At 49.3% G+C, this 27,449-nt stretch overlaps 1 protein-coding gene across 1 annotated transcript; it reads right to left on the minus strand.

Annotated features, from left to right (window-relative positions):
• Positions 1–667: 667 nt before the first annotated feature.
• On the minus strand, positions 668–27,449 carry TXNRD3 (thioredoxin reductase 3). Its single transcript, XM_069736280.1, has 16 exons — positions 27,244–27,449; positions 23,649–23,709; positions 23,251–23,360; positions 22,994–23,101; positions 21,792–21,864; positions 20,633–20,752; positions 20,414–20,556; positions 19,640–19,755; positions 16,985–17,210; positions 16,735–16,827; positions 15,499–15,575; positions 15,269–15,425; positions 14,948–15,055; positions 14,513–14,608; positions 13,927–14,061; positions 668–1,852 (listed from the first exon to the last, which is right to left on the minus strand). The coding sequence occupies exons 1-16, from the start codon at positions 27,346–27,348 to the stop codon at positions 1,790–1,792; spliced, it is 1,791 nt and encodes a 596-aa protein (XP_069592381.1). The 5' UTR covers positions 27,349–27,449; the 3' UTR covers positions 668–1,789.

The following is a 27,449-nucleotide window of genomic DNA, read 5'->3' on the forward strand; positions in this document are numbered from 1 at the left end:
CTCCCACTAGATTTTTTTCTGACATACGCACTTTTAGGTTTGTTCACACTTTGCCATTGGCCCTTTACCTTCCTGGACCCAGATGATCTGCTGAGCAAACATTGGCAGAAGACTGAACTCCGGGGGGCCGCAGCAGCTCTGCTACATCACCGCTGTAGTGCGAGGCTCCGACCGCACATCCGCACCGGTATCAGTAATGTCACAGGATACATCACGGTTACAGACATCTTAAAAATGGCTTACTCGGGCGGTTTAGTGGTCACAAGACTAACGGTGACCCCGTCTGGAGGAGTGAATGGTGCCGACAACTGCCCTATTCCCAATACGGAAGTGAGGAGAACCCCTCTAGGTCATCAGAGGGGGGTGGTCTTCTTAACCCCTCTTCATATGTCTTATGAGGGTGTATAGATCCCATAGAAGGAATCTGCATATTCGAGGGCCCGGGCAAGACGTCACTAGTAGCCGCTCCCGTTGTGGCGGATGCAGATCCAGCCCGTACCCCATTATCCCCTCTGATGAGTCCTGCGGCCCTGGGACCAGGTACAGGGGTATCGGGACACATCTGGCACTGGGTCTATGTAATTCCCGATTGCACAGATGCATTTATCCCCAGAATAGGTAAGGCAGGACCCCCAGAGTGACCCCAGAAAGAGACGGACACCTGATGTTGCATCTCTCCGTTTAATGGATCATTGTGATAAATACATGACCAAAAATATATGCATCAAATACAGAGAAAAGACGAGGAGGCTGGGGGCCGAGAGCGCCCCACGGCAGAAAAAAAAAAGAAAGAGAAATATGAGGACGCATAGCCAGATAACAGAGGTCGCCGAAAAGGACAAGGGCCAGAGGCCGCGACCTACACCGTACATACGTGCATCAGAGCGCCTGTCACATGCTGCAAACTGCAATTCAAATCCAGCTTTTCTCTACAGCTACGGACCTGTGCACCCTAAAAATGACCCACCCAAGACCCAACCTTCCCCCCCTTAAGGCTGCAACGAACCCTGGGCCGGATCACGGCTTCTGAAACTGTCAGGATCTGGTATGATCAATGCTCTGACTGCATTTCCTATACAGACTCCTGCTGCTCTTACCGAGATCTACTAATTTTTTTAATTCATGGTTTGCATTATTTTTTTTTCATTTTTGGAGGATTTCTGTTTATTCTATGGCTGCTGAACTTTCATTCACCAACCAGAAAGAGCTTGAAATGTTCGAAGCAAAGAATATTAGAAAACTGCATAGTGTTTTTTTCTTCCTAATGAAACCTCCAATATTACAGCGCCTGGTGTGCAATGCCCCCCCGGCTATGGTCATAATTCTGCAGAAGCTGAACACATCGATGTACAAATAAATAATGGAAATCAGACGAATGCGGAGGTTGTGGGGCTATGGAAACTTATGGGAGCAACGTAGAAGCAAGGAAAAGATGAGATTGGAGCAGAAAGTGTTAACGAAAAAAAAAAACTAAGAGAAAAGAAACTACAGAGACGGGATAATGACGACGTTGTGAGCCGGACACGTCTGGACATCCGCCGATGCTCTCCTCTAGGCGAGGCGAGGAGCAGAGGCTTCATATCAAGCACATGGGGTACAAATGCTGATCCAAACAGATCCGGACCTCTCGGAAACCTACTGTTCCACCGTTCACTCCTGAGATTCACCCTTATGGCGACCGATGTGTTCACACTACAACTCCCAGCGCCCATGACACCAGAAAGCAGTAACGCCAACATCGGCCCGACCACAGGAGGATCAAAGGGACGGTTAACAGCAGGGCTTAACCTCAGCAACCCTTCTGGGAGATGTCGCCTCCGGACGACTTAGTGACCTCCATGGTTGTAAATGTCTGGGGGGGGGAAAAAAGAAGCAATGTTTTAATGGGATCGGCTGCTAAAAATACAAATAATTATATTTTACTGCAATGTTTAGTACCAGGCGGGAAGTAATTGTAATTAGCCATCCAGTTGGATGATAAGAGCAGAGATTGTCGGCTTTTACGACGCACAGGTGGTTACGCCTCGGTTGAGGAAATCCAACAGGCGGCCATTTAAAGACGAGCGCCGCTGGCTGAGCTTGGTATTTTGACAATTTACAGAATATATTTAAAGTTTGGCAAGAGCCAAAGAGAAGTCTACTATATTAAAAAAAAAAAAAAGAGAAAAGAGCTTCCTGCATTACAGGGCCACGAAAAAGTAATAGAAGAGCTCTCGTATGACGTGTCACCCATTAAGGTCACCATTGGCCATATTAGGCCTATGGATGTGCGAGGTGGGGTCCCTTCTGTTACAGACCTGTCCCTGGTCTAGGCTCTGCTCCACATCAGGCTTTGCAAATGGCCCGACGTGCTTCCATGTCATGAACTGCCTGGGCCCATTTATGGGCTTCTAAGACTCACATCTCACATCCGGGCCGTGACATTAAATCTGAGACTAGACTTGCAGCCTGGCTGTGAGATGCAGGACGTCTCCAGTAGACCAGCGGCTTCCAATGCCTCTACCTACTTGTCTGCAGCTTCTAGTGATTCTGACATCTACCTGTCCCAGGGTCTTCTGGACCTCTTCTCTGTGGCCACCTGCGGTTTTCAGGACGTCTTGCTGGCTGCGTGTAGCTTCCTTAGCTTCCAATTTTCCCGTTACACCAGAATGTTATCTGCTACCTGCCTGCGGTTTCCTTCTCTCCACCTGCTTGCCTGCGGTGTCCTGCGTTCCACCTGTCTACCTACAGTTTCCAGTCCCTCTACTCTACAACCTGATGCAGCGACACCCATGTGGCCACTTGTACCTTGGGCTTAGAAAATCCACCTCACCTAGTAAGCCCCTTAAAAACAGTAATTAGACCTACTGGTAATTGTATTTCCAAGAATCCATCCTGACAGCACACTGGAGGACGTCCTTCTTATCCTTGATGGGACAGGAAACACGAGAGGTTAAAAGGACCCTCCCCCTACCACCCTTCAGTGCTTTTCCAAAGTAACACATCTGGATGGATGCAAAAACAAAGGTTTATTCCAACAAAATAATCAATCATACAAATGTTACATCACATGAGTATAAAGATCATACATTAGGGAGGGAACTAATAGTGCTGTCAGGATGGATTCCTGGAAATACAATTACCAGTAGGTCTAATTACTGTTTTCCAGGTCACCACCTGACAGCACACTGGAGAAATACCAAAGGAGACTGGTATTTAGGGAGGGACCACTGCTTGAAGTACCTTTCTACCGAAAGCCAACTGAGGTGACACTACATCTAACTTATAGTGTTTAGAAAAGGTACTAAGGCTAGACCATGATGCAGCTCTGCAGATCTGATCTGCCGTCGCCCCTCTTTTCTCTGCCCATGACGTGGCCATGGCCCTAGATGAATGGGCTTTGATGTTGACCGGGGAATTTTGCCCTCTAGCCTTATAAGCTAAACTGATTGTGGATTTTATCCACCGTGCGATAGTCGCTTTAGACGCTTTTTTCCCTTTATTTGGACCCCTGAACTGGACGAACAAATTGTTGTCCCATCTCCAGGGTCTAGATAAATCAAGGTACCTAAGTACCGTGTCTCTTATGTCTAAGTTGTGGTAAAATCTTTCCTTTTGGTTTTTAGGGAACTGGCAAAACGACGGTAAAACAATCTCCTGATTCATATTAGTATCTGAAACGACCTTAGGGAGAAAAGCCGGATCGAGTCTAAGTACTAATTTATCCTCGAAGATCTGCAAATATGGATTCTGCACCGACAGAGCCTGTAGTTCCCCCAATCTTTTAGCAACTAAAAATGCGGTTTTAAGGGAAAGTTTGTTGATTTCTATATCCCCTGTTACATCCCACGCCTGTTCACATAGGAAATTTAGAACTAAGTTCAGATCCCACGGCGGGACTGATCTTCTAATCAATGGTTTTAATCTCTGGACTGCTCTAGAGAAACGACTAATCCAGGGATGGGCGGATAGGGAAGAATCGAAGAATACACTCAGGGCCGCTATTTGGACCCTTAATGTACTCGGTCTAAGACCCTTTTTTTTTTTTTTTAACCAATAGATATTTATTGAAATTTTGCATGTTAAACAACACATCAGTAAACTTCAGAGGGGGAGGGAGACAAGGGTAAACAGGGGGGGGAAGGGGGATGTGGGAAAAAAGGACCAGCGCCCAAGTTAAAGACCACAATATGAACAGTATAATACACACAGATACAGTGTCAAAACTTGAGAAGCAAACGATTTAAATGAGGGCAAGAGCAGACTGAGATATATGTGCCGAGGACACCCTGGGATCCCACCACGAGAGGACCCTAGTTCTCCTCGATAGATCCTGTGCCATGATAACCTCATAGCAGAAGTGTAAGTCAATTCTGGCGATCAGTTCGGCTCTGGAGGGAAGACCCGAGGATTTCCAATGTTTCGCTATACATTGTCTAGCGGCAACTAGGATATTTGAAATTATGGGCCGGAGAGGGGAAGGGAGATCCATGAGGGAAATACCCAGGACAGCTAGTTGACCACTCAGCGCAAGGGGGAGACGTGTCAGATCGACAATCAAAGCCTCCACCTCACGCCAGAAAACCCGGATCTGCGGGCACGACCACCATACATGAGAGGAGGACCCCAAGGCGCCGCACTTCTTCCAACACAGAGGGGAGGAAGACGGGAAAACCTTCGCCAGGCGGACAGGGGTAAAGTACCAATGCAGTTGAATTTTTTTCACCTGCTCCAAGTGGCCAAGACATGTGGAGAACCTGGAAGGGTGCACCATAGCAAATTGCCAGTCCTCCAGGGAGGCCTCGAAACCCAGCGAGGACTCCCAGGCGGTCATGAAAGGGAGCTTGTCAGCAGAACCATAGGAGGTGAGAGCTTTATAGATTATGGAGATGCCATGGGGCAATATGGTGGCCGGTCTGAAATATCTATGAGCCGGGTCCTCTGTCAGAGGCGGGGGCACTCCGAATGACCGACGTGACCTGAGGAAGCTACGGAGCTGCAGGTATTGATAGAAGTCAGACCCAGTAAGGGAGAATCTCCCTGAGAGGTCCTCAAACGACAGAAGGCCATTTGAGCCGAAAAGGTCTGCCACCCGGAGCACCCCGCGGTCCGTCCAGGAGGAAAGAGAAATGTGCCCGATAGCATACTCCAAAGCCTGCAAAGAAACATAGTCAAACATAAATATTAGATGGGAAGTGCTGAGTAGCGCCCACAATTTAGAAGCATTCCTAATAGAACGGAGACAAGGGCCAACTAGAGGTACCTTAAGCAGCTGAAACTCCAAGAGCAATCTAAGCGAGTTTTTGGGGGCAAAATGCGATTCAATCAGAAACCAGGGTAAACATGAGTTCCCCTCCCACCATATTTTAAGGGGCTCAAGGATCGCCGCCCTATAGTATGAAAGCACTGCAGGCGCGCCCAACCCACCCATAGAATACGGTAGGGACATAATCCGACGCTTAATCCTGTGAGGTTTCCCATTCCAAATAAACCGATCTATAAGAGATTGAAAAGCTGAAATAAACTTCGAAGGGATAAAAAGGGGGAGGCATCGGAAGAGATACATTATTTTGGGTAGGAATAGCATTTTCGCCGTTTGTATGCGGGCCATCCAGGAGAGCAGTGCACCCGACAGATGATCCATGCTCTTCCTGACTTCCGCAAGAGTTTCCTCACAATTTACACGAACTATATTATCCAGCCTAGTTATCCTGATGCCTAAGTACGTAAAGCCCAGGGGAGCCCAAATGAACTCGTATTGGGATTGAATTTGGATTTGAAGGGGGGCCGGGAGAAAAAGGGGGAAAATTGTGGATTTGGTCAGATTAAGTTTATAATACGAAACCGCCGAAAACTCAGTTAAGATAGAGGTAATCGCGTTCAACGATGCTAACGGTGAGGCACAAGTCAGGACCACGTCGTCGGCATAGAGGCCAATTTTGTGTTCGATTCCCCCCACCCGGATTCCCTCAATGTCCGCACTCTGTCTGACCATGGAAGCCAAAGGCTCCATGACCAGAGCAAAAATGATAGGCGAGAGGGGGCAGCCCTGACGAGTGCCATTCCGAATAGAAAATGTCCGAGATCTAAATCCTGCCGAACGAACCGACGCGCAGGGATTGGAGTATAATGCCATAACCGCTCTACTAATTTGCCCGGTGAGCCCAAATTTTTCCAGCGTGAGTTCAATATAACTCCAGTGTACCCTGTCGAACGCCTTTTCGGCATCAAGCGAGAGAAATACACTGGGAAGGCTCCCCCTCTCGACCACATCTAAAAGATCTATCAGGCGCCTGGTGCCATCCCTGGTCTGTCTGCCAGGAACAAACCCAACTTGGTCGGGGTGGATGAGACCAGGGAGAACCGAGAACAGTCTGTTGGCCCATATTTTTGCATAAATCTTAACGTCGCAGTTTAAAAGTGCTATCGGACGAAAGTTCCCCGGGGATGTTGGGGGTTTCCCTTGTTTGGGGAGAGTCGCTATGGATGCCTCCAACCCCTCAGCCCTAATACTGCCCGTCGACAGCCAATTATTAAAAAGGCGCAAGAGGTAGGGGGAGAGGGCAGGGAAGAACTGAGCATAGTAGAGAAAAGAAAAACCATCAGGCCCCGGGGAAGAACCCTTGTTGGCCTCTCTGACAATCTGCGAGAGTTCAGACTCAACAATGGGAGAGTTTAGGAAGGAGAGCTGTTCCTGGGTGACCGAGGGGAGATTAACCTTCTCCAAGAACGCCAAAATTGACTCCCGCGAAGGCCGAGGAATCCCTAGGTCAGACCCGAGATCATAGAGCGAGGAGTAATAGGATGCAAATTCCTCCGCGATATGAATCGGATTATACACCCGGGAGCCGTCAGGCTTGAGCAAAAATGGAATCTTGGATTGAGCCTCTCTCTTCCTAACACGTCTGGCCAGAACAGCACCCGCTCGATCGCCCATTGTGTAAAATTTAGCCCTAGTTTTCCTCAGGGCCCTCTCAGCCTTATGGAGAAGCAAATTGCGAACATGCATGCGTGCTTTGGAGAGGTCGGAGAGAAGCGCCGGGGTAGGAGATAATTTGTGCGCGGACTCCAGGCGCCTTAATTCATCTAGGGAAGACTGGAGAGCTGCATTATACTTTCTTTTGGCCCTTGCCGCCAGTTTAATAAAGTGACCCCTAATTACCGCCTTGTGGGCAAACCAAAGGGTGTCGTCGCCTACGTCAGGAGTATCATTGGAGGTGAAAAATTCCCCCAAAGCCTTCTCAATACACCGAGAGTTGGAATGGTCAGCGAGGAGATGGGGGTTGAGACGCCAGTGCAAGGGGGGTCTAACAGCCAAGGGATCTCTCAGTGTAAGGGACACCGGGGCATGGTCTGACCATGTGATACTGCCTATATCTGCTGAAATGCAGTGAGGGAGAGCCACGTCATTTACCAGCACAAAATCAATCCTGCTATAGGAACCGTGCCTGGGAGACAGGAACGTGTAGTCTCTCTCGCCGCAATGCAAATATCTCCAGATATCATGCAGGTTAAAAGAGTTAGTCAGAGGACCTGCTTCGCATCTTGACAGGGAAGAAGCAGAGCAGTCCAAGTCCCTAAACATTGGAGCATTGAAATCACCAGCAATCAGTTTATGACCATGTTGGATATCACGCAAAGTTTCAAAGACCCCCTCCAGGAACCTAAGCTGCCCTACATTGGGGGCGTAGATCGAGGCGATGGTATAGGGGGCGTTATTAATGAGGCATAGGACCACAATAAACCTACCCAACGGATCCGCTATGGAGCGAACCAGCTGGAAGGCGTTGGACCTACTGAAAAAAATGGCTACTCCCGCCTTTTTTGACGGGCCGTTGGCAAAAAATTGATGCGGGTATAAGCCTGACTGCATTCTGAGATTATCACATTCCAGTAGGTGTGTTTCCTGAAGACACAGAATGTCGTGACGGGATTTACCCAACTGACGCCATACCACAGACCTCTTGCCCGGCGAATTGAGACCATTAACATTAATTGAATACAGCGATATACTCATAATGAGAACATGTAAACAGTTTTGCAAACTTCAGGACACCAATAACCTGTGTAAAAAAGTCTAGTACTTGTGGCAAAAAAGTAAGTAAGGGGGGACCAGAAGGAGAGAAGGGGAAAAAGGGGAGCAAACAAGACATACAACAAGTCAACCAGTGGACCGAGGTCCATCAGGGATACCCTGAGTCCAAGAGGTGAGAATCAGGAAAACAATTCACCTATGGGGCAAACAAATGCTGCGGATACTCTCGAGAGAGGAACCAACGCAGCTTAAAAAAAGAAAAAAGAAAACCAAATGAATCCGTGCGGGAAAATGGCCAGGAACCAAAGTTGCAGTGGGCTCAGGCCACCTCCCAGTCCGGTGTGATGCGGGCCCTGAGACCTCCACCAGCTCCACGCTTAGGAAGGGTCATGGCGGTCGGAGAGTCCGGAGTTGAGAATCCCCATTTGGTGAAAGCAGTAGCTGCGTGTGACGGAGTCAGGCAGGTGGTGATTGATCCATCTTTACGGATGAGGAGCTTGGTAGGAAACCCCCAGCGGTACAGGATGCCTTTCTCTCTGAGGATGGTAGTGTAGGGGGCAAAGGCCCTCCGTAGAGCCAACGTGCCCGGGGAGAGATCTGGAAAGACGGAGATGCTTGCAAATCTTTCAGGAAGAGCTGGACCCTTCCTTAGGGCCTGGAGAAAATCCTCCTTCATCTCGAAGAAGTGTATGCGTGCCAGGACATCTCTCGGGATGGAGGGCCCCAGGCCAGACGGTTTAGGGATCCTGTGCACGCGGTCAATTATAATGTCCTTTGGGGCCAACTGCGGGAGAGCTGCGGCCATAAATTCCTGCAGAAATATCTTCAAATCCGCCGCCAGGACAGATTCCTCAATGCCTCTCAGTTTGACGTTGTTTCTCCTGGACCTATCTTCCAGGTCCAAGGCTTTAGCATGGGTTTTAGTGGCCATGATTTGCAGGGTCTCATGAGCGTCCCAAAGTTCATTATGAGAAGAGACCAGCTCCGCCATTTTGCGTTCCAAACGGTCAGTGCGGTTACCCAGCTCAACCACCTCCCCTCTCAGTTCAGCCAGCATAGTGCGTATATCTTCCTGGATGGAGGTTCTAAGGTCTCCCAGCAAACCCTTGAGGAGAGAAGCAGTCACCGGGCCATCAGCCGAATCAGACGCTGTACCACTTGAATGCAACGTCTCTCCGCCTAAATGCGACGCTGCTCCGCTTGAATGCGACGCTGCAGCGCTCGATTGCGACGCCTGAGCGTTGCGTTGTGAAGAGCGGGAAGATCTGGGGGAGGGCGGCGCCATCTTGGACTCCGGCGGTAGCTGTGAGGAGGCCGCAAAGAAGTCAGGAATTCTCCTGGTGGGGTCACGGGAGCGCGTTTTGGATTTCCCCATACACTCACCACCGTACCAGGGACCGGAATCAAGATCGAGGAGCAGAAGGGCGCCGGAGAGGTAGATAAGAGCCGCTTTAGGATTCCTGGACACGGAGCTCCCACTCTGTGTGACCTACTCCATCAGCAGTTAGGCCACGCCCCGGTCTAAGACCCTTTTGAAACTCTGACTGCAAAAAGTCAAGAATTTTGGGGATATTTGGATGGTCAGTATCAACTGTCATCTCTCCGCAAAACCCACAGAATCGCTTCCATATTTTTGTATAGATAGCCGATGTCACCGGCTTCCTGCTGGCTTGAAGGGTAGAAATGACGTCATCTGAAAGCCCTTTTGCCCTCAAGACCTTCCGTTCAGGAACCAGGCCGCCAGCTGAAGTGCTCTTGGATTCTGGTGTAGAACTGGACCCTGTAGAAGAAGATCCTCTCTTTCTGGTAACAGGAGGGGTTTTTCCACTGACAGTTTCCTTAACAATGGAAACCAACTTCGTTTCGGCCAGTGAGGAGCTATGAGGATGACTTTGGCCTCGTCCTCGCAGATCTTCCTGAGCGTCCTCGGGATCATTGCTAGAGGAGGGAATGCATACAGAAAACCGCGGTTCCAGGGTTGTGAGAAGGCATCGATCGCGGCTGGATTTTCCCAAGGGTTTAGGGAGTAGAAAATCTTGACCTTTGCATTTCCTTTTGTAGCAAATAGGTCCACCGTTGGCTTCCCCCAACGTTGACACAGATCTCTGAATACCTCATTGTTCAGTTCCCACTCCGTGGGGAATACGCTTTTCCTGCTGAGGAAATCTGCCAACTGGTTCTTGGAACCCTCCAGGTGGACCGCCGAGATTGACAGAACCGACCTATCTGCCCACCTGAATATCTGTTCCGCCAGGTCCTGTAACGCAAGATGTCTTGGAACCCCTTGATGCCGCAGGAAGGCTACCGTTTTCGTGTTGTCTGAGAAGACCTTCACGTGTTTGTTCTGCAGCAGATGCTGCGCCGCCGTTAAGACCTCCCAAACCGCATGTAGTTCTCTGTGGTTCGATGACTGGTTGCTGTCTTTCCTTTCCCAGCGACCTTGAAAATATCTTCCTTGTACATGACCTCCCCAACCGAGCTGACTGGCATCTGTTGTAACTGATACGCTCGGTGTTTGAAGCCATGGCACCCCCAGTCGGAGGTTTCTGGAAAGGGTCCACCACACCAGAGATCTTTTGACCTGAGAAGCAAGGTTCAGGGTCCGGTTCAGTGAGTTCTGCCTTCTGTTCCAGCTCCTCAGAACTCCCCTCTGAAGCTGTCGAGAATGAAACTGGCTCCATCTTACGCAAGGGATACAGGCCGTCATCAGACCTAGTACTTTCATCCCGTCTCTGATCGTATTTCGGCCTCGAGAGAAGTGACAGATCTTCTTTATTATACCTTCTAGCCTGTCTTCTGGAAGAAAGGACATTCTTGCTTGCGAATCGAGCATGACTCCCAAGAATTTTATTCTGGGTTTTGGAATTAGATCTGATTTCTCCCAATTTATAATCCATCCCAGATTCTCTAGTGTTGAGATGAGGGACTGACAGTTGATCCTGAGCTGGACTTCTGAATCTGCCGCTATTAAGAAGTCGTCTAAGTAGGGAACCACCATTATATCCTGATTCCTCAGGAAAGCGACTACTTCCACCATAAGTTTTGTAAAAACCCTGGGAGCAGAAGCCAGGCCGAAGGGAAGACAGCGGAATTGGAAATGGAAGATCTTTCCTTCCAAGTTTACCACGAACCGCAGGAACCTCTGATGACTTAGATAAATGGGTACATGGTAATATGCACTCTTTAAGTCTAGAGTGCACATTACCATGTCTTTTCCCAACAAAGGGATGGCAGACCGAATCGACTCCATCTTGAACCTTTTGTAAAGGACTCAATTGTTCAGATGTTTCAAATTTATAATTGTCCTTGATTCTCCCGATGGTTTTGTTATCGAGAACAGATTGGAGTAGTGACCCCTGCACTCTTCCCGAGGGGGTACCGGAAAAATAGCCGCCATTTTTAAAAGGTCTTGAATATCTGACCACATGGGGGGATGATAATTTTAGATGGGAGCTGGACCCCAGGAATCTTTCGGGAGGAAGGGATGTAAATTCTATTTTGTACCCCTGGGATACAATCTGTAAGACCCATGGACTTGTTGTAATCTCCCTCCATCCTCCCAGGAATCCGGCCAGACGACCCCCTACTCTGATGGCGTCATTTCCTGCGGTAGCTAGACCCTGGTCCCGAGTAGCTCGCTTCTTTGTTTTTAGGCCTGTTATCCCCTCCTTTCTGGTAGCTCCATCTACCCCGTTTTCCCTTACCCCTGTAATCGGGTTTTTGATTATAGCGGGGTCTCCGAAAGGGCTGGAATTTTTTAGGCTTTTCTTCCGGAAACCCTTTCTTTACATCTGCGGCTTTTTCTAAAATATAGTCGAGGACCGGTCCGAAGACCCTGCCCCCGGAAAAGGGTATAGCACATAATTTATTTTAGAATGCATGTCACCCGACCAGCTTTTGAGCCAAATAGCTCTTCGGGCTGCATTAGATAGGGATTGACCCCTAGCCGCAAACCTAACAGACTCTGCAGATGCGTCTGCCAAAAAGGTGGTTGCTAACTTTAGCAAAGGTAGGGCTTTCAGGATAGTTTCCCTGGGAGTCTTAGCTATCAGTTGATCTTGAAGATCATCTAACCAAAGGTCCATGGAGCGGGCCACTGATGTCGCTGCAATATTAGCCCCAATGATCGCCGAAGAACTTTCCCAGGCCCTTTTTAAAAGGCTGTCTGCCTTCCTGTCCATGGGCTCTTTTAGATTGGAAGAGTCTTCAAAAGGAATTGCAGTCCTTTTGGATACTTTAGCCAAAGGTATGTCTATTTTTGGTATATCGACCCACTCTTTGACTTCGTCTGGATCAAATGGCAAGCGAAGTCTGAAGTCCTTAGGGATAGTCAGTCTTTTCTCGGCTTCCTCCCATTCCTCCAGAATCATGGATCGGATATGGGAGTTTACAGGGAAGACTTTAGAGGTCTGTGAGCGCAAGCCCCCAAACATCTCATCCTGAACAGAACAAGATGGCTGCGGCTCCTCCATCTGCATGGTATGCCGCACTGCTTCCAACAGTTCTCCTGTGTCTGCGGCGGAGAACAAATATCTTCTCCCTTTCTCCGGAAGATCTCTACTCTCATCTTCCTCCTCTACCTCCGATCCACAGGATGATGAGTCTTCAGTGGAGTAATCGACCCTCGGCCTTTTCCTTGGCCTCTCAGAAGGTGAAGGTGAGACTTGAGGGAGTACCAGACTTGAAACTGAAGCCTGAACTTCCTCCCTTATCATGGCTCTCATATTTGTCATAAGAGACGCCTGTTCCTCTCCTATGATTTTGCAGGTGCATGCTTCACATAGGGGTTTCTGCCAGGAATCCTTTAGTTTAACCGCACAGATAGGACACCTCTTATTCCTACCGGACTTCTTTACCGATTTCTCGGACAAGGAGGCTGCCTATAAAACAAATATATATATACACACACACACATATAGCAAAAACTAGCATTCCTCTTTTTTTTTTTTCCCCCAGGGCTTCCCTACTTACTAGCGCTGCCGACTCCTGCCCCTCTGCTCTAGCTGCGTCCTCCATGATGCTCTAGAGATCGCTACTGCCCCTGCACCATACCTTTTTATTCTGTTCCTTTGTTCAAAACAGCGCTCCCGCGCTCTTCTTCTGCACTTCCTGTTGCAGAGACGCCGTCCGTCCCCCTCAGCCGCAAACCGGAAGTGACGCGCGGCCGGAAAGAGAGGAAGGTGCGGCGAGGATCTGGTTCCCCCAGCGGCCGCATAGAGACGCCGGCATCTGCAGAGGCCGCCGCTGGGATCGCTCGCACCAGGGGACGCGACAGAGATCGAGAGCCCCCGCCAGGGAGAAGCGATCCCCATACCAGGAGCAGCGCTACACTGGTAGGACGAGGGACCCTCGGGCGGGTGTCAGCCAGCGGGTGTCTCATGGAGGGAAGGGTGAGGCAGAGCCCCCCGATCCACATCCCCCCCCGCACAGAACGGTAGATCCTCTCGTCCGTTCCTATCCATGATGGGACAGGAAAAACACTGAAGGGTGGTAGGGGGAGGGTCCTTTTAACCTCTCGTGTTTCCTGTCCCATCAAGGATAAGAAGGACGTCCTCCAGTGTGCTGTCAGGTGGTGACCTGGAAATTACCTTAGCACCTTCTACCAGCTGCGTTATATAGCAGGGACCAAGTACCATTTTTTATCCTGGAGGGCTCCTCGTTACATGGCTGCCCCTTTCACATGAATAGACACTGTGTAATACCACTTTACACCTGTAGTGGACGCTGCAGGCTGGGGACCAACAGGAATCTGTCCACAAGCCGATATGAAGACTACTTTCTTATAGGGAAGTAATAGGTGCCTCTTGGAGGTTTATCATCAATATGGACATACTGGGGCCCTGCAATACAAGTTAGGTGCATGAGGCACGGCAGGACCTCGGCACCCGTGTGCCTGCCCTGAATATACTCACTTCTGCACACGTTGGGTGGATGCCGATGGTCTCATCCAGCTTTTCTTTGGTTAGACCACATTTCATTGCTGCGGCAAATCCCTGAGTGATCTCTCCAGCATTTGGCCCCAAAACATGGAACCCAATGACTCGATCCTGAAAAAGGCAAGAAAACAAAATAAGTGATTTATAGGAAATACATCAAGACATATTTAAACATGTTGGAGACCACAGTGGAGAGGCCAAGACTTCGTGAATCCAAGGCAATATCACCTTCCTGCAGATGGAAGTATAGTAGATTAATGCATGACACGGACGCAGGAGCCGGCACCATCAGCAGCGGTGACGGCACCAACATCGAGCAGAGCCCGGCTGTAAGGAATGGGATAAGAATTTCACCTGATCCGGGCCATTTAATAGAAACGTCCAAGCAGAGATCAGTCAGTGCTTTTGGGCTCAGGAAGCGACATGCACAATAATGGCGTAATATCAGCTCCACATGAGCACACACTTTGCACAAGGCCCCCCCCCCCGCACCTTACACAAGACCCCCGGACCTTACACAAGACCCCCCGCACATTACACAAGCAGGAAACTTCCAACTTACATTGTCAAGTTTGTTGCAGATAACTTTGGCGAAACAAGTGTTATTGTCGCGCCCAGGGACGGTCCATTCCAGAGGCCAAAACAGAGTGTGGTAGACCTAGAAAAAGTAGAAGAGAGGGTCATGTGGGCTTCAGAGAATAACTTGGAAAATAGAAGCGAAATATCTGCCTGTATAGGACGAAGAAAACATGACGGCACCGGAAGCAGCACCAGCATAGAACTTTTGTCGTGTCTGGTACTACAGCTCACCTCCATTGCATACAGTGGGCCTGAGCTGCAATCCCAGACACAACCTGACTTGTAGACATGGGTGGGGACGTCTACAGAAGGGAGCGACCATGCTTTCCTAGTCATTTATTGATTTAGATGCCAAGTCACATGTCTGAAAACTGTACAGGATCAAACAAAAGGCAGGGAAGAAAAACTGGGCGCAAACCTCTAACGTTTCCTCTCCAAAGATTTCAATGGCTTTTTCCTCTGGATATCCACAGCAGCCGTACTCCATTGGAGTAAACACAGTTGTTGGGACGTTAATGTAGTCACACTGCAAAGAAAAAGGATTTCAGTATGATTGTGAGAAAAATCACAAAGTACCGCACATCTTCCGACAGGTTTAACAAAATGGGGCAAAAAAAAAAATCCCATTATCTTCTCATTTACTCGCAAGCATTAGCTCTTCTGCGGTAGTGAAGCTCATGATTGTCAGGCCATGATGGGAGTTGTAGTGGTCACTCATTCTGATCTTTTGAGATGATACCTTCACATTGGAGCCGCCATAAAGCCTCCTGGCCAAGAGCCGCCCCGCTTGTATCGCCACAGGCGTTAGCTCCAACTTCCCATCCAGGATATCTCCTATGGCGTAGACATAAGGCACGTTGGTCTGCTCCTCATCGTTCACGGGAATCTTACCGTTCCTACAAACAGAGAATAACATATTGAGAATGCAACAGAAGATATAAAAATGGCAGAAGGAAACTCTGCTCTCACCTCTCATTAATCTTCACACCAATCTTCTCCAGACCAATATTTCTAGTGCAAGAATCTCTCCCAACAGCAACCAAGACCTAGAAGAAAAAGGACTTCACATGATAATCGGGAACCAGATTTCTGAGGTGTCCCATGTGGCGCAGTATACAGAGGGTGCGTCCCGCACGGTGCAGTATACAGAGGGTGCGTCCCGCACGGTGCAGTATACAGAGGGTGCGACCCCCCACACAGCGCAGTATACGGAGGGTGCGCCCCGCAAGGTGCAGTATACAGAGGGTGCGCCCCGCAAGGTGCAGTATACAGAGGGTGCGCCCCGCAAGGTGCAGTATACAGAGGGTGCGCCCCGCAAGGTGCAGTATACAGAGGGTGCGCCCCGCAAGGTGCAGTATACAGAGGGTGCGCCCCGCAAGGTGCAGTATACAGAGGGTGCGCCCCGCAAGGTGCAGTATACAGAGGGTGCGCCCCGCAAGGTGCAGTATACAGAGGGTGCGCCCCGCAAGGTGCAGTATACAGAGGGTGCGCCCCCACACACGGTGCAGTATACAGAGGGTGCGCCCCCACACACGGTGCAGTATACAGAGGGTGCGCCCCCCACACACGGTGCAGTATACAGAGGGTGCGCCCCACACGGTGTAGTATACAGAGGGTGCGCCCCACATGGTGCAGTATACAGAGGCTGTGCCCCGCACGGTGCAGTATACAGAGGCTGTGCCCCGCACGGTGCAGTATACAGAGGGTGCGCCCCACATGGTGCAGTATACAGAGGGTGCGCCCCGCAAGGTGCAGTATACAGAGGGTGCGCCCCGCAAGGTGCAGTATACAGAGGGTGCGCCCCCACACACGGTGCAGTATACAGAGGGTGCGCCCCCACACACGGTGCAGTATACAGAGGGTGCGCCCCACACGGTGTAGTATACAGAGGGTGCGCCCCCACACGGTGCAGTATACAGAGGCTGTGCCCCGCACGGTGCAGTATACAGAGGATGCGCCCCACATGGTGCAGTATACAGAGGCTGTGCCCCGCACGGTGCAGTATACAGAGGATGCGCCCTACACGGTGCAGTATACAGAGGGTGCGCCCCCCCGCACGGCGCAGTATACAGAGGGTGCGCCCCCCGCATGGCGCAGTATACAGGGGGTGCATCCCCCAAACAGTGCAGTATACAGAGGGTGCGTCCCGCACGGCGCAGTATACAGAGGATCTGTTGGATTTCCTGTACGGTGTCAATCACTTACTGTATTATACTCGTCTTCGATGACGGTGTCGCTCTCTGTAGACTTTGCGACGACCCTCAGCCTCCCCGGAGTCCCGGCTTCCAGCTGCTCCACCTGTTAGAGATTATTAATGAACCGATTACGGCCCCCCAGTGGCAGAATGACGGCTCCCTCACACTGTGCGGGGTCAGACGCTGCCACTAATCCCCCTCACTGCTATTCCAGATAAAGACAGCGCCCCCTGCTGGTGACACTGCGGAAGATTTCTTACTAAAGTTGGCACGAATTTCTTGATAAACTTCACTCCGTGGGTCTCCATGTAGGATCCAGCTCTCTCTGCCATCTCTTGGTCAAAGCCGCGTAGAAATATGGAGCGCACCATGACGGTGACATCCAAGCCGATCCCGGCGAGAAATCCGGCACATTCCAAAGCCACGTAGGAAGCTCCAACCACAAGCGTCTTCCCAGGGCAGTAGGACAACGAGAAGAGGTCGTCGCTGTGAAGAAACACGCAGGATTATACGAGAGCAGTGGCTGCCCTGCGCCGACAATCCAGACAGTGGCAGCGATCCCCGAGCCAACGATTTAAGACTACCACTCAGCTCTGACCAGGATTATTGATAGATGACATGTTTTATCAAGTGTGGAAGTTGCTGCGGCAATAGAAGGGTTAACGTGCTCAGGTCTTTGCATTTATGTGGTGGCGAATATAATGCATTCTGCATGATGGTTTCTGCAAATTAACCAGTAATCCCACTAACGAAATATTGGCAGCATTATTTGTAGATGCAGAAAGACGCACAAAAAACGGCTTACGAGATCAATGCACAAATCTGGACGAACTTCCCGGCGGACAGAGACCCAGAGCCAAGGTTCTGTCAGGACCGGCCCAATAGAGCGTGCACAATCCGCGCCGTCCTGGTGACGCAGCTCTGCACATCTCACCTGTCCTACGGAGGAAACCCTGATGGCGTGTTCCTTGGGTGGCATGCTCAGCGAACGCTCTGCCGCGGGACAGCGCGCAGGGAATAAGCTGCGTGTTTCAGTAGCGGCACTATTCTCACCGTCCCGCACTTTGCACAACACGGTTGATTTGAAATCAACTTCACGGCAATTTACGATGCAAATGTCAGTCGCAAAGTAAAGCAAAAACTGTGCATAAAAGTCGCAGCATTTAGCTCCGCAGTCGACTTTTAGCTGCCGATTTTATTTATGTGAATTATTAGTTTGTGTCCACAAATCTTCTAAAGAGAGATCTGAACTTCATGGACAGATGACGAGCGGGCGAGTGTTCAGAGTCCGTGACGGGCGGTCGGGAAGTATGCCTCACGACTGACATGATGAAACCCTTTATGAGGAAAGAGTTTATGAGGAAACCCTTTAACAGCCGACACTCCCTTCTTCTGTAACCAGCAGGAATACAAGATGTAACCCCACAAGTGCCAACAAGTCCAGGCACGAAGCGTCATCCGCATGACCGGACTTTACGTGAGGCGTCAATATTACACCAGGACGGGACAAGTTCTGGCCGCAGGGCGGCAAACAGGTTGTTCAATCATTAGTTGGTCTGACACCATGCACTCCCACCGGCAGCTCCACACATTGTGCTGCGGCTCAGCTCTCATTCTCTTCAGTGGGAAACGAGCTGCAGAAACTGGATAATGGCCACTACACAATGTACAGAGCTGAGCACATTGCAGCTCCAGCAGGTGACAGCTGATCGCTGGGGGTGCAGAGTGTCAAACCCCCACAGAACAGCTATGGATGGCCTATCCGCAGGATACGTCCTCAACATCTTAGTGTACAGACCCCATTAAGTGGTTGCAGACCACTCCGGGTGGGCAGAGGCAGCACATAGAGAGTCAAGTATCAATGCGAGGAGTGACTCTGCATCCGTGCAGCTCGCTGGGGACATGCACAATCCAGGTTCTCTGGATGATAACAGCTGGACATATTGTGGTATAAATACCCCTAGGAAAAGGCTGTGCCCTCTATAACCTTGGGACTTGATGAGCTGGAGCACTGGACTCCACACAAGCCAGTGGTCACCATTCTCCAGCTGCTCCATTAATGTGATCTGTGCATTGGGTCATTATTATTATGGGTATAGGGTCCCTTTAAATGCTAAAGTGAAATCAGATTTTGAAACTGCAATCTAGGAATTATATAATTGTCCTCCGCATTGTAAAACCGCAGGAATGCAGCAGAGATAAGGATACTGGTGCAATGACCTAGCAAAGTGTTAAAGTGAACCGGTCACCAGGTTTAGCTGATAAGAGATACGGCCATCACCTTTCAGGGCTGTTATACAGCATTCTTTAAACAGAAGAAAAATAACTTATAATTGCCTGCGGGGCGGTCCGATGGGTGTTGTAGGTCTTGGTCCGGCGGCTTCCATCTTCTTACGATCCTCACCCTCCTGCTTGCTTTGTGTGGATTACGCATCCCTTTGTCATCCACACAGGCTCCCCGGCATCGCGCTCCTGCGCAGGCGCACTTCTCTGTCCTGTTGAGGGCACATCAAAGTACTGCAGTGCGCAGGGGCTGGGGCTTTGACCTTTCCCAGCACCTCTGCCCTCAACAGGACAGAGAAGTACGCCTGCGCAGGAGTGCGATGCCGGGGAGACGCGTCATCCACGCGAAGCAAGCAGGAGGGCGGCATCGCAAGAAGGGAAGTGCCGGACCAAGAAGAGCAACACTCATCAGACCAGACCGCCACACATGTGATTATAATAGTTATTTTTCTTGTCTTGCACGTTGGGTTGGGGGCAGATATACAGCATTATACTCGTAGTATGCTGTATATCAGCCCTGGAAGGTGATGGCCGTATCTCATCGGCCAAAACTGATGACAGGTTCCCTTTAAACAGGCGGGTCAGCGGTAATAGGAGCGAAGCAAGGCGGAAATGCGGGGCGAAGGGCTCACCTGGTGATGCAGAATTCCCTATCTCCCGGGATATCCAGATATCGGGGTCTCTCCCCTGTAGCAATAACAAACTTCTCTCCTGTGAAGAAGCTCTCCTTCCCACGTTTATTAGTCGCCTAACAATCCCCAAAAGAAAAACAGAAATTGTCATATTAACGTTACGCAGAGAATGAATAGAAAGTGTACCGAGCCGAGAGGGGAGGCGAGACCCCACAACAGCCAAAATGTAGAGACAATAGGGACTTTGAAAAGTTTACTCCATTTATTAGAAGTGTAAAGCAAGACTATGGCGTCCGTCTCGCTCACATCAGGGTGGGGGGACGGTAACGAGCAGCAGCTCTCGCAGACTTAGGACGGCCATATAATGCAGGAGACGCCATTTATCTTAAAGAGGTTTTTGCAACATGATAAATGGTTATAATTTCAATGCTGGTAACAAAAAGCTTAAACTAATAATGGTTAACTATTTTGGTTAAATAACTTGGAATTATAATTGTATTCTTCACTTTTCATTCTCTAGGTTACCGGCCACTGCTGCAGTCTTTCAGAGGTGGCCGGTTTCCTAAGCGAAGAACATGAGCTTACAGGCTCTTTGCTTAGGAGCTTGCAGGCGCTCCTGAGGATGGTGGGATCTGGCCAGCCTCAGTGCCCCGGCTAGCCCCCCAAACTGCAGAGCCAAAACCACTACTACTACCACCAGCTGACCTCTACTGCTGGCCCGGAGGTTCTGCAGCAGCTGCAGCCCTGGGTTTGCACCACAACATGCTTTTTCACCTTTATCTTATGTGGCTCCACAAACTCCCCGAAGGCGTTCTCGTAGCGGACGTTCTTGTCCCTCAGAGCCACTCGATAACCCCAGTTCAGAGAGCCGATGTAGTTCTGGATGTTCTCCCGCATCGTCTCCCAGTTGTGGTTCACTGTGAAGGAAACATTGAAGTTACCAGTGCGAGGACTTGACAGTCTACGTAGGACACCCCACTGCCGCCCTCTTACCTTGCTCCTCATATTCCCAACCGAATTTCCTCGAGTCCTTTAGCGCTTGTCCCAGGAGAGCCGCCTGGTGCATCAACTTTTTGGGAATGCACCCAACATTGACACAAGTGCCGCCCAACCCTGCACAGAAGAAGCCACCAATCATCCATGAAAACTGTGAAAGGCCTGAAGGTCACAACAAGCGACAGACACTCGTGTCCTAAAGCTGAAACTAATCGAAGTTATCAGTTAACAAAGGACTGAGCCAGAAACTGCAGAATCATGGTCGGCAAACGTACACCGCTCCCATGTACAGATCAATAAGTAATGAGCCATAAAGGGGATTTTTCTAGGTGCTGGGTCACAATAACATCACTTGGACAGCACGTCATCACCACTGCAGCCAATCACTGAGCTCAGCGGCTGTAATGATGTAGCAGCAAATACGTCAAGCTCAGTGATTGTTTGCAGCGGCCATGTCAAATGTCACCGCTGCAGCCGACAGATCATGAACCCAACGGCAGTGGGGAGCCGGCACTGGACTAGTGGAGGGTACCTGCTCAGCATTGGGGATCACTTTCCTTAAGGTGGAAAAACCTTTGTACTTAGGGTCTCAGTCTTATGATGATGCTTAAATTTTCCCAACTTTCTGATTTAAATGTGATTTAATGCTTCACAGTTTTCAAGATCTCTGCTTTCTGTTAGTGAATGAGAACATAGTTTTAAAAGGAAAAAGTTTCTATCAAAATAACCAGTGACCATACATTCATATTGGGCATGTTGATGTAATAATGGGGTCTATCTCTGGCTTCATACAGAGAGCTGCTATAAGAGGGAGACTCTGGTTCTAGCCGACTTATCTGAATTGCCCCATGTAATAACATAGTCCTTGGATTGACTGCACAGAAAATGCCCACTTGTCTATGGCTTCCCCTGTCATCTTTGCAGGGGGTGCAGGAATCGTGACATGGGGCGATTGCAGCGGGCAGTATCTCCAATGACATACTGTCGCCCAACCCTGGACCTGTTCACACAAGGACGTGCAACATCAGCACTAGTCTTACCCACACGATACAGTGCACCAAACTGCAGCTGTGTGAGAACAAAGTCACTATGCTTCGGAAACTTTTGATTGACGACAAGCAGAGATCTTGATCTTAGCAGGTAGCACAGAACTTACCCCAAGCAGCGCCCAGAGGTGTAGGAACAACAAAATCAAGCACCATCACTTTCTTTCCCAAAGATGAAGCTTCCTATAAAGTGAAAAACACAATTTATTGCAATCATTCACAAAAGGAGGCGCTCTGCCAATGCAGGGAGGGCCGCTACTTGACTGAAGGGGTCTTTTAGCTTCTGGTAAGTTACTACATCCCGGAGGGGAAGGAACAATCCTGGTCACACATGGACGATCAATACGGCTGCATGCGAACCTGATCACTGGACGATCGTGTTACTGACCTCGGGGTGCACCTTCTCGGTGTCAGTCGTTAGGAGGCTGTGCAGGGAATCTGTCACCAGAGGGATCCCCATAATTCAGGACCGCTGACTAGTGAAACCCTAATACGACGCACTCACGGCATGGCGGGGCAGAGTAGCATCGCGGCCGCGTACGGGACGGCGCAGCCCTAACCTGTCTCCGCTGCAGCATGTCACGTTCCTGCAAATGTGGAGAAAATCCCTGCAGGAATCCCATTACAACGTGTTCCCGCATCTCCGCAATCACACGCACATGGCTGCAGTGTAACATCACAAGTGCAACATCACAAGTGCAACATCACAAGTGCAACATCACAAGTGCAACATCACAAGTGCAACATCACAAGTGCAACATCACAAGTGCAACATCACAAGTGCAACATCACAAGTGCAACATCACAAGTGCAACATCACAAGTGCAACATCACAAGTGCAACATCACAAGTGCAGAGTGCAGGAAGTCTGTAAAGGGGATCTCCGGCACAAATCACTTCCACAATAAGAGGCTCTTAAGATGTTGCGGCTGCCAGATGATCGGCAGGGAAGGACGTCCTGTGTCATCGGCTGACCGTGCACACATCCCGACACGCACAGGACAAACCCTATAATTATCTGATGTGTCAGCGCTGTACTGCTTCTAATTGTACTTCCAGAATGACCAGCAGCATAAAAGGCGCAGACAGCACCCAGCGCCGCCGGTCCGGATGTCGGCCCAGTCTTCAGGTACCCGTTGCCGCAGGTGACTGCTACAGCCACTATAATAAAGCCTGGGGTGATGGGGATTGGGGTCACCGGCACTGGTGCCAGTAATGTGTTAAACGAACAGATAACTACAGAGATCTAACGCAAACCCTGAAAGGGTTAACGCCAATAACTCCTGGAGGAAGGAAGCCGAGGTGACGATACCTTGGAGCAGGCCAGGCCGCCGGAGCCGCCGCCGATGACGATCAGGTCATAATCGTAGGTGACGGCGTCGTTACCCAGCAGCTTCTGCAGAGTCCCGTCCTTGTGAGCCTGCAAACCAGAAAGCACCGACCATCAGGGTAGTCGGGACTATGGAGACACATAAGCCTGCCTAGGAGCTGTATACGCAAAACAGAACATTTTTCTCTTGCAATCGTCATTGTTCGTAGACGCACTGATGTTTATATAGAGCCACTGACCTGCAGAGTTTTATCGCAGCCGCCAACGTGAGTCTTATATACAAAGACGCTGGGGACGGTCTTCTGTCCGGTCATTTCATACAGCAGGTCCTGGATACTGCTGCCGTCATCTAGAACGCAAGAATAAACCGCAGTCAGTGGCGAGATCATCTATAAATCCCCACAACCTCGTAGTCATAAATGAGGCGGGTGGTCGGGGTGCGGCATTAATGTACACCATAAATATGGCGGCTATACGATGGTGAGGACAGCACTCTACAGCCCCCTACGCCGCTCATTATGGGGGTCCCAACAAACCACTACGTCACAGCGCGTCCTCTGTACTGGTGACCGAGCCGCGTCAAACATTAACAGCCGCGACCCGAGAATCGTGTGTGATCGTCTAATCATTCACTCACCGCAATGATCCAGCTCCAGCGCAAAATATTCCTTCCCCAGAGAAGTGAAAAGCTCCTTCACCTGGAGGCGGAAACCAGAGAAAATAATAATAATGACGCCACACAGAATCATAGACAAGATGATTGCACTATGGGCTAGTGTTCTATGTTATCAGCCATTCCCAGGAGGGGACAGGAGGACAACGGAGTAACAGGAAACTCCCTTCCCCCGATCACATCTCCAGAAGTGACATTTACATCCAGGGACGATATCACCCAGGATAAACATCCGCTGTGCACAGCCTCCATCCTGATCAATCGTTACAATGTATCAGTCTGGATCCTGCATAGAGGATTGTAGAGAGAAGACACCGGTGTATCCCAGCGACTGAGAAGTTCACACCGGCTATTACATCACAGGAACAATAAACTGATAAGAATTTCCTGATCCCTAATTTACATGTGACGCAAAGATATCAGGAAATTAGGATTTCACAAGAGAAGGAAGAAAATCTACAGTATGTGTGCAAATAAACATTACACAACCTATAGAGATAGAATCTACAGCATAGAGTCATTGTACAAACATCACTGCATATCCAGCATTATACTCCAGAGCTGCACTCACTATTCTGCTGGTGCAGTCACTGTGTACATACATTACATTACTGATCCTGAATTACCGTACATCCTGTATTATACCCCAGAGCTGCACTCACAATTCTGCTGGTGCAGTCACTGTGTACATACATTACATTACTGATCCTGAGTTACATCCTGTCTTATCCTCCAGAGCTGCACTCACTATTCTACTGGTGCAGTCACTGTGTACATACATTACATTACTGATCCTGAGTTACATCCTGTATTATACTCCAGAGCTGCACTCACTATTCTGCTGGTGCAGTCACTGTGTACATACATTACATTACTGACCCTGAGTTACATCCTGTATTATACTCCAGAGCTGCACTCACTATTCTGCTGGTGCAGTCACTGTGTACATACATTACTGATCCTGAGTTACATCCTGTATTATACTCCAGAGCTGCACTCACTATTCTACTGGTGCAGTCACTGTGTACATACATTACATTACTGATCCTGAGTTACATCCTGTATTATACTCCAGAGCTGCACTCACTATTCTGCTGGTGCAGTCACTGTGTACATAATTACATTACTGATCCTGATTTACCTCCTGTATTATACTCCAGAGCTCCACTCACTATTCTGCTGGTGCAGTCACTGTGTGCATACATTACTGATCCTGAGTTACATCCTGTATTATACCCCAGAGCTGCACTCACTATTCTACTGGTGCAGTCACTGTGTACATACATTACTGATCCTGAGTTACATCCTGTATTATACTCCAGAGCTGCACTCACTATTCTGCTGGTGCAGTCACTGTGTACATACATTACATTACTGATCCTGAGTTACATCCTGTATTATACTCCAGAGCTGCACTCACTATTCTGCTTGTGCAGTCACTGTGTACATAATTACATTACTGATCCTGATTTACCTCCTGTATTATACTCCAGAGCTCCACTCACTATTCTGCTGGTGCAGTCACTGTGTACATACATTACATTACTGATCCTGCATTACATCCTGTATTATACTCCAGAGCTGCACTCACTATTCTGCTGGTGCAGTCACTGTGTACATACATTACTGATCCTGAATTACATCCTGCATTATACTCCAGAGCTGCACTCACTATTCTGCTGGTGCAGTCACTGTGTACATACATTACATTACTGATCCTGAGTTACATCCTGTCTTATCCTCCAGAGCTGCACTCACTATTCTGCTGGTGCAGTCACTGTGTACATACATTACATTACTGATCCTGAGTTACATCCTGTATTATACTCCAGAGCTGCACTCACTATTCTGCTGGTGCAGTCACTGTGTACATACATTACTGATCCTGAGTTACCTCCTGTATTATACCCCAGAGCTGCACTCACTATTCTGCTGGTGCAGTCACTGTGTACATAATTACATTACTGATCCTGAGTTACATCCTGTATTATACCCCAGAGCTGCACTCACTATTCTGCTGGTGCAGTCACTGTGTACATACATTACATTACTGATCCTGAGTTACATCCTGTATTATACTCCAGAGCTGCACTCACTATTCTGCTGGTGCAGTCACTGTGTACATACATTACTGATCCTGAGTTACATCCTGTATTATACCCCAGAGCTGCACTCACTATTCTGCTGGTGCAGTCACTGTGTACATACACTACATTAGTGATCCTGAGTTACAACCTGTATTATACCCCAGAGCTGCACTCACTATTCTGCTGGTGGAGTCACTGTGTATATACATTACATTACTGATCCTGAGTTACATCCTGTATTATACTCCAGAGCTGCACTCACTATTCTGCTGGTGCAGTCACTGTGTACATACATTACTGATCCTGAGTTACATCCTGTATTATACTCCAGAGCTGCACTCACTATTCTGCTAGTGCAGTCACTGTGTACATACATTACTGATCCTGAGTTACATCCTGTATTATACTCCAGAGCTGCACTCACTATTCTGCTGGTGCAGTCACTGTGTAGATACATTACTGATCCTGAGTTACATCCTGTATTATACTCCAGAGCTGCACTCACTATTCTGCTGGTGCAGTCACTGTGTACATACATTACATTACTGATCCTGAGTTACATCCTGTATTATACCCCAGAGCTGCACTCACTATTCTGCTTGTGCAGTCACTGTGTACATAATTACATTACTGATCCTGATTTACCTCCTGTATTATACTCCAGAGCTGCACTCACTATTCTGCTGGTGCAGTCACTGTGTACATACATTACATTACTGATCCTGAGTTACCTCCTGTATTATACTCCAGAGCTGCACTCACTATTCTGCTGGTGCAGTCACTGTGTACATACATTACATTACTGATCCTGAGTTACCTCCTGTATTATACTCCAGAGCTGCACTCACTATTCTGCTGGTGCAGTCACTGTGTACATACATTACATTACTGATCCTGAGTTACCTCCTGTATTATACTCCAGAGCTGCACTCACTATTCTGCTGGTGCAGTCACTGTGTACATACATTACATTACTGATCCTGAGTTACATCCCGTCTTATCCTCCAGAGCTGCACTCACTATTCTGCTGGAGTCACGGTGCACATTAGTTATCCCCGGGTTTAGCGGTTACGTTTCTCTCTGGGCATTTCGCCCCCCATCACCATTTCTGCCCCCGCGTACAGTACAGGGCTGGTGTTCGGCCATTGTCGCCCTGTGAGGCGGATTCTCACCTCTAGTAATGTGAATACTGCTGCTGACTGAGAACTCGTCTTCTACTTCTCACAGCTGAGGGTTTGTTACAATCTATGGTGTCAGGACAATCCTCTGTGAGCTGAACAGCCCGGACAGATACATTGTGACAGACCCTCAGCTGCGAGGAGTGCACGGTTTACATTAGTCCCTGGTGAATATAAGTGAAGGTTAATATTCAGCAAACAAAGGCTGTATCACGGGGTATTACTACACTATGGCGGGTGGAGAGGACTACAACCCCCAGCATCACACACAGCAGCATGGCGGCCCCTGCTCACCCGGTCACAGTACGGGCAGTAGCTCTTGCTGAACACAACCACCGGGTTCTTGTCCAGCAGCTCCTGCACCCGGCTCTGCGCGGCGTCCCGGCCGGTCGGCGGCATGGTGATGGCGTCTGGCTATGACCCTCCGCGGACTCCGTCGCTCCCTCTCAGTCTCTGCGGCGCAATGTGTCTTCCCGCTCGGCGACCTCCTGAGATGACGT

The sequence above is a fragment of the Ranitomeya imitator genome, chromosome 8 (genome assembly GCF_032444005.1).
Source record: "Ranitomeya imitator isolate aRanImi1 chromosome 8, aRanImi1.pri, whole genome shotgun sequence".
Taxonomy (NCBI): domain Eukaryota; kingdom Metazoa; phylum Chordata; class Amphibia; order Anura; family Dendrobatidae; genus Ranitomeya; species Ranitomeya imitator.